The sequence below is a fragment of the Rhineura floridana genome, chromosome 17 (genome assembly GCF_030035675.1).
Source record: "Rhineura floridana isolate rRhiFlo1 chromosome 17, rRhiFlo1.hap2, whole genome shotgun sequence".
In the NCBI taxonomy this organism is placed as follows: Eukaryota; Metazoa; Chordata; class Lepidosauria; order Squamata; family Rhineuridae; genus Rhineura; species Rhineura floridana.
In genome coordinates, this window is record NC_084496.1 from 25,273,328 (window position 1) to 25,295,406 (window position 22,079).

The window sequence follows — 22,079 nt, forward strand, 5'->3', positions numbered from 1 at the left end:
TCAACTGGCCTTAACGGCGCAGCAGGTTATCTCAGTTGCCCTCTTCCACGGTCTGGAAGCATCCTAATGTTATGCGCTATGTAGAGACTTTCTGAAGGCGGACTGATCTTTCTCTTCTCTTCCCCTGCCCGTTTCATTCCAATTACAGAAAGGAGATGAACCAGAAGAAGGCGTTACGAGCGAAGGTAAACAAGGCTGGTGTTAGGATACAAATAGCCACCCACACCAAGTAATGCTTTTGCAAGTCACAAAGTACCCACAGGTCTCTCTGTGTTGTGATTCCTCAGGAGTGTAAGGGGGGGTAGTGCAGAATGTGGCATTTTTGGGGTAGGGGGTGGGAAGAGAGAATTCATTTAAAAGAACTAATGCTTCCTAGTCATCACAGTCATAATAATTATAATTGTTACTATTACTGTTGTTATTATATTTTGTACGTTGCCCTGAGATAAATTTGTGGAAGGCTTATAATCATAACTAAAAACTAATTAAAAACAGCACAAAAATATAAGAGAATAATTTTTGAAAACAATGGGTTATATTCAACTCAGTCCTACTCAGATAGATCCACTGAAATTAATGAACCTAAGTTAGGCTGCAATCCAATGCGTGTCTACTCAGAAGTAAGTTCCATTGCGTTCAATGGGACTTCCTGCCAGGCAAGTGTGTATTGGATTGCAGCTTTAGTCATGTCTATTAAGGGCAATGTGTCTACTCTGTGTAGGACTAACATTGAATACCATCCAATACATAGTGGACACTCATGGCAGAGACCTATTCCTCTAGCTGAGAAAGTCTGTCGGAACAAAATGTCTTCATTTGTTTCCGGGAAATGCAGTTATTGGACTCCTGTCATACCTCAACAGGGATGTTGTTCCACAGAACAGGGGCAGCCACCCTGAAAGCCCTGCTCCAAGTTACGGTGCAGCGGGTTTCTGATGTCTATAGAACTGGAAGGAGATGCTCTTATGAAGATAAGCAGTGCCTGTCCAAAGCTCCGTACTTCTTCCTTTAAAAAAAAAAAAAAGGCAGAGAAAGGATAGACCTGGATGTATAAAAGCAGACTGTGTGTGTGTAAGTAGAAGGAGGTTGAAGAGGTCTCCCGTGTAAGCCACTGTCTGTCAGGCCAAACACCCATGGGAGTTTAGGCAAACCTTTCTTGTGGAGAGTGAGTGGGCTCTGATTTTTCCCACATAGGGCAGCCTTGGTCAACCTAGTGCCTTTCAGATGTTTTGGACTACAACTCCCATCAGCCCCGGCCAGCACTCTTGACCAAGGATCATTCAGGGCAGGGGTGTGGAACCTTTGTTTCTGCCTGAGGGTCGCTTTCCCTTCTGGGCAAGCTTCCAAGGGCCAACTCTAGTGGTGGGGGTGGGGCCAGATGTAAAAGAGGGTGGAGCAATGGATGTGAATTTTACCCTTGTACAGTACATTAGCTTCTATACACACCACTCTCTCTCCTCCATTCAAGGCAAAGCAAGAAGCTTTGTCAGAGTCCAAGGACACATTCTAGCCAGGCAAACACACTCAAAGAAGTTGTAAGGATGAGAGGGTTGGCCTGGGAGGATGCACAGCCTGGGGAGAGTCCCGAGGGTCAGACAGAGAGGTCTGGAGGGCCGCATTTGGCCCCTGGGCACCGGAGGTTCCCCATCTCTGTTTTAGGGCATCTGCTGCAAGGAGGCCCTTTCGCAGGCAGGTTACGTCGTCTACAGGTGTCCTCACGTCCCAGCTTGCAGAGAAATTGCTTTAGCCCCAAATAGCATCACAAATGTTTTTGTTTTAAAATCCCGCAGAGTTTGACAAATTTCTAGAGGAACGCGCCAAAGCTGCTGAAAGGATCCCCAGCCTGCCCTCGCCGCCTGAGGAGGAGCCCGCACCACTGACGACGAATCCCCCCAGCCGAAAGAAGCCAGAGCGCTCGGAAGACGCCCTCTTCGCCCTGTGATGCTCCTTCCTTCGCTCTTGCTCTTGCCTGTGTGGAGGAACACAGCCGTTGCGGTCAAGCTGCCTCCTCGTGCCACCCAGTTAGCGGCAAGCGCCCTCCCCCCTCCTGGGTTCCATAGATGGCCCCCCCTATCTCTTGGAAACGATCCAGTCCAAATAAGCTAACATTTTAAAGAGTATTTACGTCCAGTCACGTCACTCCTGTGGCGGCTGTTCACATTTCCTAAGCTCCCTCTCTCTCACGCTCCCAGGTCCATAACTGAGTCAGTCTCTCTCTCTCTTTTTTTTTAATGCATGTATTCTTGGCACACTCGTTGCTCCCCAGCAGATGCAGTTGTGCAGGGGACAGTCCCAGCGTTGATTTAAGCCAACGTCTCCCTCTCCTGTAAGACAGTCTGAAGCGCAGCTTGCTTGGAACATCTCCGGTAGCATCTGAGTGCATTTTAGGTGCCCATTCCTCAAGGAACCGGTCCAACCTTCCCATTGGTTGAACACAAAAGAAATTTCTCGCCTGGGTCTATTCCCACAAATCGGTGCCATGTATTGCCTGTACCCTCTCTCCTGCTTGTCTTGAAGTTTTCACGGGATGTATATTTGGCTTTCCAAGCTAAGGTAGCCAGTTGCAGTGAGGATTATGACCTGGTTGTGGCAAGCGGGCAAATGTTCCGTAGTGGGCAGACTGTCTCTACATGAGAGAAGAGCTCTCTCTCCCCTAAAACTTTCTCTATTTGGAGAATAGGTGGTCTGTGTTTGCCAGGTGGGCCTGCCTTGCTTGGGTGTATGTGAGGCAGCCCCCCTTTGCCTAGTGGCATCCACTGGAAAAGGGTTTAAAGTAGATCCTCTGTTTGAGAGACAGAGTGGTGGTGATGTTGCAGTTGGTTTGTCTGAGAATCCCAAGGATAAGTTGCAGGACAGCAGTGCTGCTGCTTGCCTTGTGAGGAAGGGATGCTTTTGGATAAGCGAGCGTGAATGAGGCCCAGGTTGCTCTGGGTGATGCATACTCTGAAGTAAGGCTTGGAGGACCTCTTGGCATTTTTGCTGCTGCATTCTACGTCATGGCAGTTTCCACCTTGCCCACGTGCCCCTCTGTTTCACCTCCGCCAGCCAGCAATGCCACAGCCTTGGAAGCTGCCTTTAGGATTTCCAGGCTGTACCAAATTCTGGGCAGGGTGAGGGCACCTCCCCCCCCCCTTGGTACTTCATTGTGACGACTCTGCCCTTCCAGGAAATTCCTTGCTAGGAAACCTGCCTAGTGGAATTGGGAAAGACAGCTCTTTTAGTATGTTGGGGTTGATCTTGCTTGTGGGTAAATTTGAGGCAACCTTGAGGTTTTCTTGGGCCCAATTCATAGTTTGTTGGTACAGTGCGACTGCCGTGTCTTTGTACCTAGATCCCATGCAACCGGTAACTTTGGGGCAATTAAACTTTATGGGTGCTTTGCACTGCTGAGGAAGATGTTTTGAGATGGGGCATCCCCCATGATCCATCCATGGCCTGTCATCTGTCCAAGTGTTACAGGTGCAACGTGGGGTCCATCTGAGGAGGAAGTAACCACTCCCTCACTGGCAACATACACAGCGCATCTCAGTTCGGGATGAGATCAAGCCTTGGAGGTCATATTCTGCTTTGTGGTGGAAACAGCCTCTTGCAGATGGACTGACTTGTAGCTCTTCTATTGAGAAATCTGCTGTTTTGATTTCTAGTCCTAGACTTTGCATTGGACTGAACCCACGTAGCAAATTGTGGTGGTAGAGTCCTTTGGCAGTACAGTGGACTTGCACCACTGCAGGTGAGGGGTCACATTTTTTTAAAATGCTTCCCTACATTAAATATTCCCTACAGATAGAAAGGTAGAACAGCAGGTAAAGGAGCGAGCTGGAATCTTTCTTCCTAGAGTGTTAGTCTTGTATTTGCAAGGTTTTCGTTTTTTACAGGAAGGAGCATTCAAATTGGCCGTCCCATACCTGCAGTCGGAAGTACTCGTCTCATTCTGCCATCTTCATTTTGTGGCGTTGGCTCCCTGGATGTTTGCTTTTAAAAGCTGATGTGACAGATGCTGCCTGCCTGTATGGATAATTAGCACTGCTGCTAGGCAAAAACGTTTGGGTTCACCTTGCGTGTGTGTGTGTCTGACACGTTGACCTTCTGAAGCTCAGATCTGGCCTCCTGAGTGCCAGAGGGCTGCGTCTCTGCTACAAGGCTGTCTTTCTGCTAGAAGCAGCCGCCCAGATGGGAAAATAGTTGTCTATATGGGTAGGGAGCCTGTGGCCCTACAGACGTTGCTGGACTTCCACTCCCATTATCCCTGATTATTGGCGCTGCTGAAGCTGATGAGAACTAGAGAGCCAGCAATATCTCGAAGAGCCACAGATTCTCAGCGCCTGTACTAGCAACATCGAGATCCCTTTAGAGGTGGGTTTGTTCTGAGATCCTCCGCTGAGGAGAAAAGTAGGCAGTGATTGGCATATACTGGGTGGCTGTTTTGTTGAAGTGGGCAAGAATCTCATCCAGTGTAGGCTAGATGAGAAGTGAAACAACTTCTAGCTGGCATTATGCCCACCCCCCTTCAGCCCCCAGAGAGATGCAGACTGTTTCATTTCTGGCCTGCCTGGATGCGTCCCCACAAGAGCATTTCCTGCTGCATGACGAAGGTCCTTTTCCAAAGAACTCTGCATGTTCCTGAGCCAATCGAGCTCTTTTGCCTGCGCCTGGATACTCTGGAGCAGGTGAATCCAGGTTTCTGGCCATCTCCTAGGACAGCATTTCCCTCTAGATGCTTTGGCTACAACTCCCATCGGCGACAACCAGCATGGCTATGGGAGGTGCAGTGCAGAGCATCTGGAGGGCACTGTGTTGGCAAAAGGCTGGTCTGCACCCTCATAACACATGCCAGAGCCTTCTGGGATCTCCCTAGTGTTCCGTATTGCAAAGATCTCCCATGGCTTCCTTGCGACTCTCAAACTCGGAAGCTGAAAGGTAAATATATCTCATCTCCGTTGCCTTTCATCAGTAGTCTTTTCTGCCCTAGTTTGCTTCCTTGCTTTCCAGCTGTCTTCACTGAAACCATATTCATAGGGGAGGAGAGAGGGGCTGGCTATCAGAGGTCAGAAGGGGGGGGAGACATGGACCCTAGCTGGCGTAATCCGCAAGGAATGGGATTGTCCATAAGGAAATCATTTCTCTGTGTTAGGAATCACTAAATAACACTAAGCTATTGTTGGGATCCTTTCTTAAACACTAGTGAGGCCTCTCATCCAAATATTTAATTTTGGCCCAGAGGACAGCTGCTTAGCACAGCGCCCAGTGAAATGAATGAGAACGATTGTGCTCCTGTGCAACATCCAGTTCAGCAGAATTTGCGCAAGAGACATTCTTGCTGGATCGGGACCTTAATAATTTTAGCCCTGTTCCTTTGGTGTTTTTTTTACAAGATCCTGCATCTTCTACAGGCTTCTGATAACACTTCTGTGTGCTGAAATATCAGAACAATAAGAGAACCCCGAATTGTTTCCGTTTCAAATATATTCCACGTGTAGGGAGATGTAACCTCTTCCTTCTACCATTCCCCCCCCCTCGTTTTCTTTGTTAAGTGCTGTGTGTCGATTACAGATCTATATAGGACCGATGCAATAGAAAAATCTGTGCAGAATTCTTAGGGTACGCAGAAATGATGAAATAAACCAAGAGTGTGTTGGGGAGTTGGGAGAGCGGCTTTAAATTATAACGAAGCATCTTGAAAAGGGAAAGTGACCATTTAGCCCTCCTTCAAGCCAGGCAGATGCGCAGCCTTTGCAAACCTACCCCCCCCAATGCTTTGGACTACAACTCCCATTTACTATTTAAAAAACCAATCCTGGCCTTGTGATCCTAGTTCTTGTATAACCCCACATTCCATTCTCTGCTGTTATTTCTCCCTAGCAAGCAAAATGCTTTTACAGATCATCCTATTCACTGAGATTTTTTTAAAAAAAACTAGTATAAGCTCTTTTTCATCCCTGTCCGTTTCATCTGCTAACTGCTACACAGCATCAGCCTACCCACTGTAACTTGTGTCATAGTGTCTCCATCTGTATATTTTTTAAAAGCTTTAGGCGTGTCTACATGAAGAGTGGATAATATTTATTTACTGAAAAGGTTCATTTTTTTTGCTTTTGGGGGGAAGGTTGGAGGGCGGGGAAAGGGAATTGTTTAAAAATGTATAAAGACAGATATGTAAAAATTAACTCTTTAAAATGCCTTTAAAACGATCATGGCTTGTCTTTTTTCCTTTGTTCGTGATGGTGTCTTTGTGTGAGCAAAAACCCACTGGGCGGTTTTGCATAAGGATGTATTAATTAACTGGCCGTCACTTAACTCTCTGTCTGTCTTCTCTCTGTACATTTTTTTTTTTGTTCTTGCATGTGAAATACTCCAATAAAATAGCATTAGTGCAAACTGTACAGTGATGACGGCCAGAAGCGTCTCTTGGCTGTGGGATGATGGATTGATGATGTTGCTCATTCTGTTCCAGTATATCTTGAGCCTTAAGGCAAGAGATCTGAATTCCCTACTCCCCTTAGGAACCTGCCAGATGGGAGGGAAGAGGGATGTGGATCCCGGAAGGTTTTTGTTTTCTTCCCCCCTCCCTCCCCTGGCAGCTGGACCATTAGGATAAATGGGGCAGTGCCCCCCCCATGCTTAGCCTGCCCTCAGCCAGCCCCCAACGGCCTGCCTTCTTACTTGCAACCGGTGCAGGGGATGGTGGTGCTACCTGTTAGCTTTCTCCTCCTTGGTCTGAGGGTTGCCCTTGTAGAACTCATCAGGGAGGAACCAGAAGTAGTTGGCTCTGCCTGCACCTGCTGTTTGGCTCCCTTCCATCTTGCTAGGCCCCATGGGCACCAGCTGCTGCTATCTTTAAGGGTCCCTTTCCAGCCTCTCCAAAGCTAACTGGCCCACCTATTTATTTGTCTGTTTTTAAACTTCTGTCCCGCCCTTCCTCCCAGGAGGAGTCCGGGGTGGCAAACAAAGAACAAAACACTAAAAACATCTTAAAACATCTCAAAAGCAAAACATTTTAAAAATAAAACATCTTAAAGATCTTTTTAAAAAATCTTAAAAAGCAATTCTAACACAGATGCACATAAGGTCTCTACTTAAAAGGCTTGTTGACAGAGGAAGTTCTTCTGTAGGCACTGAAAAGAGATGGCATCTGTCTAATATTTGAGGGGAGGGAATTCTAAAGCATTGGTGCCACAACACTAAAGGTCCGCTTCCTATGTTATGCAGAACGGACCTCCTGATGAGATGGTATCTGCAGGAGGCCCTCACCTACAGAGCACAGTGATCAACTGGGTATATAAGGGATAAGACGGTCCCTCAGGTATCCTGGTCCCAAGTCGTACAGGGCCCTGTGTACCAAAACCAGAACCTTGAACTTGGCCCACCTATAAATGCTCCATGGCACCTCCATAGCCAGAGTTGCCCTGCCAGTGAGCTTCTCAGAGGCATCTGGCTGTTGTGGGAAATGGCATACTGTACTATAGAAGGTGCTTTCGGCCTGATCCAGCAGGGCTCTTTGTACATCGTTGGGCTGAGACAAACACCATTTCTCTTGTCAGCATTTAAGGTAATTTGCTTGCAGTGTGCAGGCCTATTCCGCTTTTGTCTCTGTGAAAAGGCTTCACACTGTTCCTGAGTTTGCACCGCTACTCCCTCCAGTCAATTGCAACAGGCACAGCCAACCTAGTGCCTGCCACATGTCTGATTCCAACTCCCATCAGACCCAGCCGGCATGGGCGAATGATCAGAGATCACTGATCTTGCCCTAAAATAATGAAATTTTGGGTAAAAATATTATATGAGATTGAAATAATGAAAAGGATATAGGCTTCAACAGGATCCTTTAACTGTACTTTTCAGGTACATTAAAAACGTTGTGCACCCTGTTGATGAATGGTAATACATTTCTTAACAGTGGCTCAAATGCTGATTTTATTAAACCAGAAGCAGGCAAGAGTTCCAGCTACATAGGAATGGATTGTTAAATTATGGGACCTTGTATATTCAGTTAAACTAACCAATATTGTAAGGGTTAGAGAAGGAAGGATATAGAATAATTTGCTTACAGAGAGTCTGTTCATTATGTATTGGAGTAATAAGCTTCAAGAAAATATACGGCCATTTACTTTATTGGGATCAAGTAATGCGTATACCACATACTGTATGTGTATAAATTTATGATCTTTGATGCATTTTGTAAGATGTGATAGTGATGATGATAATAAAACAGGGATAATGGGAGCTGGAGTCTAGCAATGTCTGGAGGGCCCTGTGTAGGCTTCCACAGCTCTGCACAACACCAGAAGCTATGTCTGTTATTGATCTGCTTTCCACTTTTTTAAATAAGAGTTTATGCAGTTACCATCTTGTCGGCCCCCAGTTTTTCTGAACTAATCTTTGGAGGGGGAGAAGAGAGTGTTGTATGCATAATTTCAAATTTTATTAAATTGTATTATTGGGCTAAAAGCCTTATGGGTGCCAGAATATGCCTAAATTCTATGTCCTGTTTACCCATCTATAAATAACTCCAGGCCTATTGATGATTTATTATTATTTATTACCCACCCTTCACCAGCAGGACCCAGGGTGGATTACAACAGTTTCAAATCCAATGTTAAAAACAATTAAAACAGATTACAATCACAGGAATAGGGTGGGTCCTGAAATAACACATCTAAGGTGCCAAAGCCCATGTCAAGAGGTGTGTCTTCAGCATTCGCCAAACAGTGAATATGCCAGACTCACCTCTGTGGGAACTCCACAATTTAGGGGCTGCCACAGAGAATGCCCTCTCTTGGGCCACCAGTCCTCCAATTTCTGAGGTCGGTGGAGGTACCAGGAAGGCCCCCTCTGCTGACCTTAACACCCAAGAAGTTCTGTAAGAAAGGAGGCATTCTCTCGGATACTTGAGGTCTAAGTTGTTTAGGGCTCTAAACACTAGTGTGAGCACCTTAAACTGCCTGGAAACAAACTGATAGGGGTGGGGTGGAATAAAACTCACAGATGGCCCTTTTGGTGCTTGCTGATCCAAACCAGGACCACCCACTACCCAGATCTCCAATGACCAACTTAAATATAAGACTAGCAGCCTCACACCTGCCCTTGATCGGGAATTCTAAGAAACCAAACCAGTTCTGACAGCGATGGTTAAAATCGGTGCAGTTTTGAAAGGTTCCGCCTGCCATCTTGATTCAAAATGGCATCCAATTGTATATGGTAGACAAGTTAAGACCCTTTTTGGAACACACCAAAGAGGGGATTTATGTTTAGAAAAGGAGGGGGGGGAGGGAGATCAGTCAGGCACTTTCTCAAGTAACAAGGTCCCAGTTCAGTTGTCGTCTCCTGCTCCACTTTACTGGAGAAATTATTCTTGGAAGTAGTAGCGTTAGAAGTATGCATTCTTATTTTTATTTGTGTAAAGTTGGCAGTTATGAAATAGGCGTTGGATACAGATGAGGTTTAATTGCAATTGGCCGGGCCTCCCCAGCTGGATAAAATCTGCTCACAAGCCCAGCTTACTAGCCTCATGCAAAGCTTTAAATGCGTGCCAGCAGCATTGTGACTGCCCTGCCCTGTGGTTTCTGTGTGTTGCTTTCATGCCCCTTGTTTACTGCTGTGCCTTCCAGCCCATCACATGCCTTGCAGTTTTTTGTCTGCCACATCATTCTAGTAAAACACAGTGCCAGCTTCTGTTTGGGAGGAGGAGCTGACTCTCTCTGTCAGGGCAGAAAGCTGTGGAAAAAGAACATGGGTTTTGCAAACATTCCACACAGTAAGAAAAAGAGGATTGGTTATTTATTTTATTAAATTTCTATACTGCCCCATAGCCGAAGCTCTCTGGGCGGTGCCATGCACATACATAATTACTTTTCAAAGAAGGTGAAACTAGGTCCCTGTCTCAAGAGGTTTACAAACTAGAGAGGAACACAAGGCAGGCATCAGCAACTGAGGGAAGAAAACAGAGGTAAGATTAAACAGGGGCAAGCAAGAATGAGCATTTATTTCAGCTATACATATTTGGGCTTAGGTAAGGTTGGCAACTTTTCTCCCCCCCCGGCTTCCTGTTCATTTTAATAAATGCATTAGAGGCAGAAATCCAACAGGTTATGCTTTTCTTCCCATCCCTGCATTTCTGTGACAGAAAGCTGTTCCAGTTTGTTTAATTATCTAACAAAATTTGTATATTGCTTAATTGTAAACACCTCTATGTGGTTTACATAAGGTTGTATCAGACCCATTGAAATCAATGGACCAGAGTTAGTCATGTCCATTAATCTCAATGGGTCTACTCTGAGTAGGGTAAGCATTGGGTGCAACCAATTGAAAACACTGACAAACTGAAAACAAACTTTAAGAACAAAAATATAAGTAAAATCATAAGTTCAAACATATTAAAACCACATTAAAGTACATGCCGACTTTACATCATGTGGGTAGGCTTCCCCAAACTAAAAAGTTTTTAGCAGGGGCCAAAAAGAGTATAGAGAAGGTGCCGGTCTCATGTCAATGGGCAGGGAGTTCCAAAGTGCAGCCGTTGCAACGCTGAGCTGTTGGATGGGTCTTTGATTAAAGGAAGCGGAGGAGGCCTGATCCTAAAGGGGCACGGTCTGGGTTAAGATCGGAACAAGCGGAAGATGGGACTAGACTAATGGAATAGGCGGCTTTTTTGCAGTAACTTTTGCTAAAAAGCCCCACGTGTGCTTTCAGTGTGTCTCCATGCTATGGGCACCGCAGAGGCTACCAGCTTCCCACCCCCGGTGGACCTTCTGTGTTTTTGACAGCGGCGCTAGAAGCCAATGATTCAACAGGTGCTGTTTTTCCGAGCACGCAGCTGCTGCGGTAAGGAAAACCTTCGCCTACCTGCCATGTAGCTGGTAAAAGTGAAGTATTTAAATTGGCATCCTTAATCTGACCCCCTTCCACCAGTGTGTGTACGAGAAGGAAAAGCTTTCTGTCTATGCGCAGAGGCAATTGTTATCCATCCATCCCCCCCCCCCCCCGGCACCGTAAAAAAACAAGTAAATCCGGGACTTTTTACTTGTCGAGGTTGGCCAAGTACGAAGGCGGAGAGGGCTGCCGCACTTTTAATAGAAGGAATTTCAACAGGTGTAGCTTGTATGCCTGTTACAAGATGCAGGACCTCCGTCCTCAGCTTTTGTGTCGGGCCGTCGCGTACCCTCGTCTCAAATCCAGTCCCTGCCAGATTAACACTAAACTCCTATTTCCGTCCTTCGCTGCGGAAAACAAAGTCTGCACGTCCCCTTTAAATATTTGACTCCGCCCCCTCGGTCGGCTCCGACTTCTGCATCTTCTCTCCTAGCTCTCCACGTGGAGGAAGGGAATCCCCGCCCCCATGATGTAATCTTAGAGCCTGAGCTGTGACGCAAAATCACTCCACTGCGGAGCCGAACTCCCATTGGCTGAGCCCACTGGCACTACAGGAGGTGTTTCTCCGCTGCTCAACCAAGCTTTCCCGCGGGGATATCCCGCCCTGGCTACAGCCGATTGGCTGTATTTGCAGCACGGCCACGCCCATAACAAGGCGATCAGGTTTTAACCGTGTCTCTGCCTCTTGCTTGGAGTGCTGATTTTTCCTCAGAAAACTAGACGGTGGGAGGTACATTTGTGTGTGCAACCACCAACAGCCCTGCAAGATAGTAAGATTAGCCTAGATTGTTTTTTTTTAAATTGGATAAATTAAATGGGGAGGGGGGAAATGACGCCTATGAATAGCCATTGCTTATGACAGCTAAATGGAACCTTCATGTTCAGACGCAGTCTACTTGTAAATTCCAGGCGCTAGGAACGAAAAGTAGAGGAAGGGCCGTTCCCTTCATGCCCTCAGTTTACCGCCTTCTCACTGAGGAGGCTCAGGCTGTGTCTCGGTCACGTGTATGCGTCCCCGTTTGTTTTTTTAAAAACCCTGCAAATAGAAAAGTAGCTTGTCAGGGAGAAAAGTAGAGCCCTTCTCTCTGAGCAACTGATTTTCTATGTGCACAGATTATTGTGATTATTAGTTTAAAACAACATTCAGTCAAGGGAGACCCTAATACGTGCACACAAGTTGACCATCTCAGCAAGATCTAGGCCAAATTCAGGGCATAAAGACAACTGGCTTTCTGAGGAACCGTTCTTCGGAGGTAGGCTACTCTTGACCAAGAGGCTAAATTAGCCATTATAAATAGTACCAAGTGATGGACTATTTTCTCTGAGAATTTAGTGAATCCTATATACTCAAGGTGGGGAACTGAAGGCCTGAGAGGCAAATGTGGCCGACCAGACCTGTCTCTCTGGCTCTACACCTCCTCTTCAGCCAGACCCCCTTTGCCCAGGCCATACCTTTTGTCAGCCCTAATTTATGCCCTCCTGGAAGTGTTTTTTCCTGCCTGCAATGTGTCCTTGAACTCTGAGAATGCCTCTTCTTTGCCTGGGTGGAGGATTGAAACGGGTGTGCATGTGTAAAACTAGAGTATTGTACAGTAGGGCCCCACTCTTCGGTGGCCCTCTTTTCGGCATTCCGCTAATACGGCGGCTAAAATGAGAGTAAGGCCCCACTCATATGGTGCTTGTTCCGCTTTTAAGGTGTATTTTGCGGCATCGGGCACAATTTTATTGAAGGAGTTCCACTTTTCGGTGGGTTTCGCTTTTAGGTGGGGGTCTGGAACTTAACCTGCCGTATGAGTGGTTCCTACTGTACAAAGATAACATTTGTTGGTCCATTCACTTGTTCCCTCTGGCCCTGTCCACCCAATGACAGGTGATCACACACACCCCCAAGGTTGTCTGGAAGGGAATTAGCCCTTGAGGTGAAAAAGGTCCTCTACCCCTGTAGCAGAGCACTGTGTTCAAAGGCAGTCTGCCTCTGAAGAGCAGTTGCTGGCATCAAAGAGCCACAGAAAGGAATATCCTGGAAGAAGGCAGACTTCTCGAATAGGGACACAGCGACCTTTTATTGCCGGTCCTGTGCCCCCCTTTTAAGCCATCTAACCACATCCTGTGGCAGTAAGTTCCATAAGTTAATTTCTGCTTTTCTTTTTGCTTCCTTAGCTTTTTGAAAAAAAATCTTTTGGGTGCAGTTTAATTCTTTATTTTTTGCAATGCAGTGGCCAGATACAAATGAAGACAGCTCCTCCACCTTTTGCAGTTGTAAAAAAGGGGAAATTTCTGCAGGTCTACCTTATGTAGATGGAACTGGCAATCCCACCCCACATATATGGTCTGCCTAGTAAACGTCGCAAGACGTCACCCTAAGAGTCGGAAATGACTCGCACTACAAGTGCGGGGACACCTTTTTTTTTAACCTTATGTTGAAGTCCCGTTTTCTACACAGCTATTAAAGGCGCAGGGTCCCTGAACTCTTTTGCATCTGGCCACCCTAACTTGCAGTGAGGATTAAGGAAGAACCTAATCCTGGCGAAATAATCATTGACAGACTGACATCAGTGAAACATTTAGCAACCTTGCGGGCTCACTGATGGATTCGACATGTTGGATCAATTGAGTGGAAGTTCTCCACTGAAAATGGAGGGGAGGCCCCAGGCTTTGATTTTAAGCCAGTGTGGTGTAGTGGTTAAGGTGTTGGACTATGACCTGGGAGACCAGGGTTCGAATCCCCACATAGCCATGAAGCTCACTGGGTGACCTTGGGCCACTCAGCCTCATGAAAACCCTATTCATAGGGTCGCCACAAGTCGGAATCGACTTGAAGGCAGTACATTTACATTTATTTGGAATGAGAAAGGAGGAGTGCCTTACTTGCATAAAAAGTTACCTGTGGATCTAGTGTGTGTGTTTGCGTATGCATGCGTGTGTTGCTTTTCCCTGCCTCTAACAGCCATGCACAGGTTAAAGAGGTGGAGACGACAAAAGAATGCAAACAATGAAAAAAAGCAATCCACAACTCCTGTTTTTCCTTTTCCTTTCCCCTTTTTTAATTGTAATCCGAAAAAGTTGCTGGGTTTCCTCAAGGGGCACCTGCAGAGATGACTGAATAATCCAGATCATTACACAGATTATCTCATCCCTTCCTATCCCCGTGAAAGCAGGGCAATTGTGTGGAAAGTCTCTTGCAAGCATATGTAGTAGGCTGGTACTGGGGATTAAATCTTACATTACACTACCCACTTAAAAGGTTTCTGGTGGGATCCTAATCCTATTTACCTAATTTGGTGCAGTCCTAATCACCTGGGAGTGTAAGGCCTGTTGAATTTAGTGGGATGTCGGAGTAGACATGGTTAGGATTGCACTGTGCCGACCTGCTGGAATAAGCGGGATGATTAATTAAGTCCCCTTAATTTCAGTGGGTGTTAATCATACTCAGAGTAGACCCTTTCTGAGTAGGATTTAGTTGGACATCACCCAGTGGGTCTGCTCTAAGCATGACTAAGGTCTGGATCCAACCCCTCATGTTTTAAACATTGCTTGATTAGAAATTGTCCTTTTCTTTTTTTAACAATTTCACTGTATTGCTTTTCTTTAGTAACTTGTATATTTTAAAATTGTACCTTAACAGCTCCAGGATAAGATTTTGTGAAGGATGGATAAAAAAGCCCTTTCAAATGAATAACCTCATGCATGTTTTTTTAAAATCAGTTCTGTTGAAATCAAACTACTGAGGCCAGCTGTGGTGTAGTGATTAGGGTGTTAGACTAGGACCTGGGAGTCCAGAGTTCAAATCCCCACTCAGCTATGAAGCTCATAGAGTGACTTTGGGCCAGTCACTGTCTTGCAGCCTATCCTACCTTACAGGGTTGCTGTGAGAGTAACATAGAGAGGAAGGAGAACCAGAAGCTCTTTGGAGGAAAGGTGGGATAGAAATGTAATCATTACCGTTATCATTGCAAAACAGTCAGAGAAGGCATCCGATGATACCCCACTTTTCAAATTGCAAATCCTTGCTTTCATGAGCCTTCTGGGTCCCCTTGAACAGAGCATCATGTACCTCCCCCAATCTTATTTTCTTCTCTGTGCACAGCAGACAGAAATTCAACAGGTGGAGATTTTATGGGCAGGGGTAGAGAAAGATAACATCACCTGTTGAACCTTCCCTTTAACCTGTCATGAAACTGCTCCAAGGCCCTGGCTAGCTGGCTACCCTTCTCCTCCAAAATAGAGACTGCAACCCTGTAAATACATGTTCTCAGAAGTAAATCCCATTAAAAGTGGGACTGAACTCCTGAGTAAATACAGTCAGGGGATCACGCCTTCTGCCTTACTCCAGCTTTCTGATGGAGTTGCATCCCTTCCATGTGAAACAATTTTAGCAAATGTATAGCTGGTTCATTTTCGGGGGGGGGGGGGAAGGCAGGGCACTGCCAATCAAAAGAGCCAGGGGGTGGCCCCCAAAGCTAGAGCTCCACCCCCATCCTTTCCAGTAGCAGGTTTGAGCTACAGTTCACAACTCTCCTTCCTCTCCCCCACCTTGTTGATCCAGCCATGGAAGTGAGGATTGGAACCACTGCGTAGCTAGGAGCTACCAGCCCATAAACGCAGTGGTGTTTCCCTTGCTGATGCCTGGATGGATTTGCTTTTCACGGACACTCCAGCAGCCTAAGAAAGGAGATTGCTCCAGCGTGTCACCCGGGCTTCTATAGATCTTCGTCTGTAATTCCAAAAAACTTAACTCATTCTTGCCTACTGGGTGGTTTCTCTAGGAAAGGGTGTGTGTGCTGTGGGTGAGTGGCCAAGATGAACAATCTCCCCTTTGAAGAGACTTCCCTGGACAGTCTGGATCCTTCCCTGACTCTCCATGAATCCAGTGAAATTGACACGGCGCTCCTGAGTGACATTGACGGTGGGTATGGGGGTCTTGGTGGAGGGGATTGTTTCTCAGGAAAGGGGGGGGTCTTTGCTTTTCCCTAGTTTGTCCCTGTAAAGAAAGAAGTATCTTGCATCACAGTGGAGTGGGAGGCATGAGTTTGTTAGAGTGGCCCCCTTTGCGTGGCGTTCGGTAGAGATCTGTGGTTTGGGTAAGGTCCTAGGGTTGTACTCTACTAAGTCCTATTCAGAGTAGACCGATTAAAATTAAGGCGCCCAAGTTATTCATGTCTGTTAACTTCAATGGGTCTACTCTGAGTAGGATTAGCATTGAATGCTACCCCTAGTCTCTGCAAAGGACATGTGCGCGGGTGTGTACTTTTTATTTTCAAAAGTGCCTTTCTGCCTAGTTCCTTACATACACACACACATTTGCCCCCAATGATTTCAAAAGGACTTTACTCCCAAATTAAGGTGTGTGCAGAATTGCAGCCTTTTATCTGCATGGAGCGAGGAGATAGTGTCTGAGCGTCTTTGTGTAATATCTAGATACGATTTCCCAACCAGTTTTGGAAATGTAAGCATGTCAAAAGTGTGTGCTTGGGGAAGAGTGATTTAAGTTGTGGGAATGATTGTGTGCATGTGGGCTCATGTGCGCCCGTTTCTCCCGCCAAGGAATCTGTTTCTCCTTGTGTGGGGTGACTGGATCTCTTGTAGGGATCAGTGATGGTTCTCTCTCTCTTTCCCCCCCCATGCTTTCATTAGCCATGTGCTTGCTTGCCTTCCCCACTACAAGATAAAATTAAAAAATCCTCCAACTGTTGCATCATCTGCAGTGTGTCTTTATTGAATGAGGGAGAATCACTAGTTTAGGAGAAAGTGTCAAAGGTAGCCTGCTATTACAGATATAACGTAGAGCAATCCACTACCAACCCATACCCCTGGCGTGTAGCCAGCTGCTGACTTCTGTTGCTAAACGCCCTGCCCACTTTGTCCCCTTGTCTGGGGAGGGGGAGGCTGACATCACACATCGGGTTACTGTCGGTCATTCCCTCTTGCAGAACAGAGTTCAGCACCTTATGCAAAGCCAAGAGGCCTGCATGGCGCTGCTGCTGCTGGGTCAACATTTGGCTCCTGCACTTTTCCAGCACCCACATGCCCGCTTGTGTTGCGCAAGGCTTGGATTGAACAGTGGCTCCTCTGCCCCCACCCCACCCCGGACTGTGCCCTTGCAAAACCACCGTAGGACACAGCTGTGGGGGTTTAGCGCAAGTTGCGCCGATTAAGGGAAGTTGTGTAAACACCTATTAGCCGTAGTAATAATATAGTGCTTTTCATGTCTGTGTTGAGTTACAAAGTGCAAGCGGACAGGTTCTTGCCCTGGGGGGTATACAGGGCAGATCTACGCTATACATTTAAAGCACATTGGACGCACATTTAAAACACATGACTTCCCCCAAAGAATCCTGGGAACTGCGGTTTCTGCCTCACAGAGCCACAAATTTCCAGCACCCTTAACTTCCCATGAATGAAGGCAATGGTAAACCCCTGCTGAATATCGCTTACCATGAAAACCCTATTCATAGGGTCGCCATCAGTGGGGATCGACTGGAAGGCAGTCCATTTAACTTCCCATGATTCTTTGGCGGAAGTCACATCCACAGTTTTAAATTCAACACAAGAGTGACAACAGATTCCTGTGGCTCTTTGGGGGTGTTGTGGTCTTATTCTTTTGCTTTATGGTATGATGTACTTGTTTTCCTTTTTAACATTGTTGTAAGTCGCTTTGAGACCTTTGGGTAACAAATAATAAATCTAATAATAATAATAATTAATACTGAGGTAGGGAGAACATGCACTTGTTTCATCTCCGCTTTACACGCCATACATTTAAAGCACATTGCAAGCACATCCTGTGAACTGCAGTTTAACCCTCGGCAGTTCTGAGCAGTCTTATTTATTTATTTACTTTACTTTATTTTATTTTATTTTATTTTATTTTTATTTATTTTTATTTATTTATTTATTTATTTTTTATTTATTTCTTTACTTTACTTTACTTTTATTTTATTTTATTTATTTATTTTATTTTTTTTATTTATTTATTTATTTATTTTTTATTTATTTATTTATTTATTAGATTTTTATACCGCCCGACTAGCAACAGCTCTCTGGGTGGTGAACAACAGAAATACAATAAAATCACACAGTATAATATAGCAAAACATATAAAAATAAAACAATCTAAAACAATTACAGCGAATTTAAAATTAAATGAACTTAAATTAAAATGCCTCAGAGAAGAGGAAGGTTAACCAATGGCAGTTCCCAGAATTCTTTGGGGGACATGATGTGCTTTCAGTGAGCTTCCACTGTATGGCATGCAGCATAGAGCCATTACAGGCTCCGTTACAGTAGTAGGGTATGAGGATACTGCACACAAATGCATCTGAAAAATGGAGACGTTTTCGTTCCAACAGCAGGACTGACATTGCTGGATTCCCAACTTCTGTCATCCCTGAATCTTGGTCCTGCTGGCTACGGCTGATGGGAGTTGGAATCCCAGCAACATCCGGAGGGAACAGCCATAGTTCGGTGGAAGAACATCTTCCGTATATATAGAAGGCCGTATGTTCGACCTCTCAGTAGGGCTGGGAGAGACCTGTGACTGAAGCCCTGGAGAGCAGCTGCCAGTCAGTGTAGACAACCCTGAGCTGGATGGACCAGTGGTCTGACTCGGTACAAGGCAGCTTCCTCAGTTCCTACAGAGTATTTCGATTAAAAGGGGGGTCCCATTTACCTGGGAGTAAACCCCACTGAATTCAAAGGGACTTACTTCTGAATAGAATAGCTAGGGTTGCAGCCTTCGTTTTGCATTTTAGTGTGCATGTGTAAGGCTTGCTTTGCTCTTGCTGTTGGGGGTTTAATCCCACATGTTCCCCATATTTATTTTATTTATTTATTTAAAATATTTCTATCCCGCCCATCTACCCTATAATAGGGCACTCAGGGCGGCTCACAAAAATAAAATCAAACACGTACATAATAAAATTGTGAACAGTAAAATCACAAAAACATTAAATTAAAATGCATAAAATACAATATATATATATACACACACACATATATACATCTATATAGGGGGTGGTACTAAAGGGACTATGAAGGTGAAATTTAATGTAGAAGGCATAGAATCAGTGTCAGGCTCTGCCTTCAGTCCCTCCCAAAGGCTCTCCGGAACAAGATAATTTTCAGAAGTCTCCTGAAAACCAACGGAGGGAGCAGAGCGGACTTCTTGTGGTAGGGTATTCCAAAGCTTGGGGGCCACAGCTAAAAAAGCTCTCTTCCGCATGCCTGTCAGTCTAACATCTTTCACTCCAGGCACGCAGAGGAGACCAGAGGCAGATGATATTAAATCCCGGGCAGGTACATATGGGCATAAGCATATGTTGTACTGGTGCTATTCTAGCCCTTGTCAGACTTGTCTCACCTTGTCACTCCCTGTCAGCTCCCAAGACCCCTCCATGCCTCTCCAAATCAAACCGTGCCATTTTTCTTATGGAAGCAAAATGAGCTGGTAAATCCTGGTTTCGGATCTCTCTGTTCATTCTGTTGGTTTAGGGAAGCGGCTATTCTCTTCACCTCTGCAGGTGAAGTAGGTGGTGTGGGCACCTGGGGAAGGGCCTTTTTAGTGCTGGCTCCTCGCATGCGGAATTCCCTTCCTCCTGGGGTGCATCTGGCCCCATCTCTTTATAGTTTTAGGCATCTTCCTTAAGACACACCTTTTTGGGTGAGGGTGTGCATTGATTAGTTGCTGCTGCTGCTGCTAATACATTGCTGTTTGGTGAGTTGTGTTATGTATTTTGAGGGCTGTGTCACTTTGTGGATTATTTTTTTCTTATTTGACTTGACCGTAAACCACACTGTAGCTTGTGCAAAGGGGTGGCATAAAAATAATTCAAATAAATAAATAAATAAAATTACATGCACTTCAGAGATAACACTAGTCCGCCATGCATGGTTGTTGTGATGGTTCCTGAGGAACGTGGAATAATATTCAGGGTTGCGACAAATGCTTAGGAGATGTGTGCGGACCTTTGGCCTGCCAGTTGCAGCTGAACTACAACTCCCATCATCCCTGGCTATCGGCCATGCTTGCTAAGGCTGATGGAAATTGTAGTTCATCAACATCTGAATATTTATATCCCACTTTTCCTCCAAGCTCAAGGCTGCATACAAGCATGATTCTCCCCCTTCCAGTTTCATCCTCACAAGAACCCAGTGAGGTAGGTCACCCAGTGAGCTCCATGGTGGAGCGGGGATTTAAACCCTGGTCACCCAGGTCCCACTCTGACCACTATACCACATTGGGATGTGGAACCGCGGGCCTGGGGGCTGAACACAGCCCTTCAGGCCTCTCTATCCCGCCCTTAGGCCTCTCCCAGGCAACACCCTGCCTGGCTGTGCTCTGACCCCCTCCACGAGGAATTTTGCCTGGCTGGAATGTGTCATGTCTCTAGCTGGCCTGGATGGAGAGTGTTGTTTGTATGTGTGTGCGGCATGAGCAAGCCCAGCACCAGCAGGCAGTCAGGTTGGGCCCTGGCTGAAGGCCCCTGCGGCCCAAGAGGGCCCCTCCATAAGCTGGGTAGGTGGACTCCTGCAACAGAATTGGGTTGCGGGATCCAGCAACCCAGTGCTGCCATGGATCACAGAACGGGAGCTCCCAGACAACACAAACACCTCCCTCCCGTGCTTGGTCTACATTTCAGTGCAATCCTAAACTAGTTTACATTTCCCCAAAAATACAAAAACAGAAACGTACCTGTCTTTAAAATCCATACTCGGGGCCAGGGCCAGAGTGCTGTGGCCCCTTGGGCACCAGACGGCCACGGTCCCTCTCCCGTGCATGCATGGACACAAAAGGAGGTGAGACCGGGCATATTTAAGCATGTGCCAGTGGTGTCACCTGGGAGAGTGGAGCTCTGGCTCTGCGATTCACACCACTGTCCAGTCGCACCCTGTGCCTGATGCTAGACGGGGATCACAGAGCAGGAGCTCCACCCTTCAAGCCACAGGGGCCCTTGGACGCCACAGGGGCCCTCAGCCAGTGCCCGACCTGGCCACCCTCTGGCGCCCGGCTTGCAAATAGATGCCGTGAATGTGTTAGATTGTTTTGGTGCTAATCAAGTAGGCTTGGTCTACACATGAAACATAATGAGCAGTACAGTTGTGGTAGAGTCCTGACACAGTAAAACTGTTTGACTTTAGACTCCATTTTACAATGACCCCCAGTGTGTGTTTGTGTGTGTGTACAAACAATCTCATAGAAAATTAGCACATCACAGATTCTAGCTCAGCCTTATGTTGTACTATTCATCTACATATAGGGAAATGGTTCATTTTTTGTTTTTACTGTGAGGAAGCATTCAAACATGGTATCCCTCCACTTGCAGTCCAGAGTGGCACAGGTCCTTCTGCCATGTCAGGACTGTACCACTGCCATCACCTCCTGCTACTGCATTTGTAGATTCATCCGCAGTCCACGCTCCCTGCAGAGCAGGGCAGGCACTCCAGATGTTGTTGGGCTCGAGTTCCCACCAGCCCCAGCAAGTTGGTATAGCATAGTGGGGAGGAGAGCCTGGCTGGGAGTCCAGAGTCTGTGAGTTCAAATCCCCACTCGTGTCTCCTGGGTGTCAGGGCCAGCTAAAGATCACCCCCACAGTGAGTGGCTCAGGGGTTACGTGCCCTGCCACCTGTGCAGTCATGGACAAGTGGCATAGTCGCAAGGAGCCCAGTTGCCCCCCAGCTGGCAGTTGCAGACAAGGAAGGGGCTGGCTTGTGCAGCTGTGGCAAGCTGAGCAGGCGCTAGCCAGCTAGGGAGGACTAGCCTCAGAGGGAGGCAATGGTAAACCCCCTCTGAATACCACTTACCATGAAAACCCTATTCATAGGGTAGCCATCAGTCGGGATCGACTTGAAGGTAGTCCATTTCCCATAGGAGTTGTAGTATAACATGCATCTGGAGGGCCACAGGCACACTACCCCAACCTTAAAGGATGCACTTGCCTCTGGGCATGTGCAGAGGAGGCTATCCTCAGTACTTGTGATAGGAAATTATTATCATTATCGTCATCAACAGCAACAGTAATGAAATTTATATCCTGCCCTTCCTCCCAGAAGGAGCCCAGGGCAGCAAACAAAACACAAAAAGCACTCTAAAACATATTAAAACAAATTTAATTTTGTTTTTTTTTAAAGCTTTAAAACCACTTTAAAAAGCAATTCCAGCACAGACGCAGACAGACTTGTTGAAAAAGGAGGGTCTTCAGTAGATTTTGAAAAGA

At 46.2% G+C, this 22,079-nt stretch overlaps 2 protein-coding genes across 9 annotated transcripts in view; both read left to right on the top strand.

The window, feature by feature from the left end:
• TOM1L2 (target of myb1 like 2 membrane trafficking protein) overlaps positions 1-6,700 on the top strand; it is a 66,571-nt gene extending 59,871 nt beyond the window's left edge. For 2 of the 3 annotated variants that reach the window (XM_061600401.1, XM_061600402.1), the window contains 2 exons: positions 149-185; positions 1,791-6,698. In XM_061600401.1, coding sequence (XP_061456385.1) covers positions 149-185; positions 1,791-1,942 — 189 coding nt within the window. In that variant the 3' untranslated portion in view covers positions 1,943-6,698. Of the gene's footprint in view, positions 1-148; positions 186-1,790 lie in introns of all 3 variants that reach the window. The other variant, XM_061600399.1, reaches the window with a different exon arrangement.
• Positions 6,701-10,799: 4,099 nt separating this feature from the next.
• SREBF1 (sterol regulatory element binding transcription factor 1) overlaps positions 10,800-22,079 on the top strand; it is a 45,392-nt gene continuing 34,112 nt past the window's right edge. The window contains exons 1-2 of one of the 6 annotated variants that reach the window (XM_061600188.1): positions 10,800-10,818; positions 15,633-15,772. In XM_061600188.1, coding sequence (XP_061456172.1) covers positions 15,667-15,772 — 106 coding nt within the window. In that variant the 5' untranslated portion in view covers positions 10,800-10,818; positions 15,633-15,666. Of the gene's footprint in view, positions 10,819-11,562; positions 11,637-11,938; positions 12,120-12,898; positions 12,982-14,673; positions 14,785-15,341; positions 15,773-22,079 lie in introns of those variants that run through there. The other 5 variants (XM_061600184.1, XM_061600186.1, XM_061600187.1 and 2 more) reach the window with 5 other exon arrangements.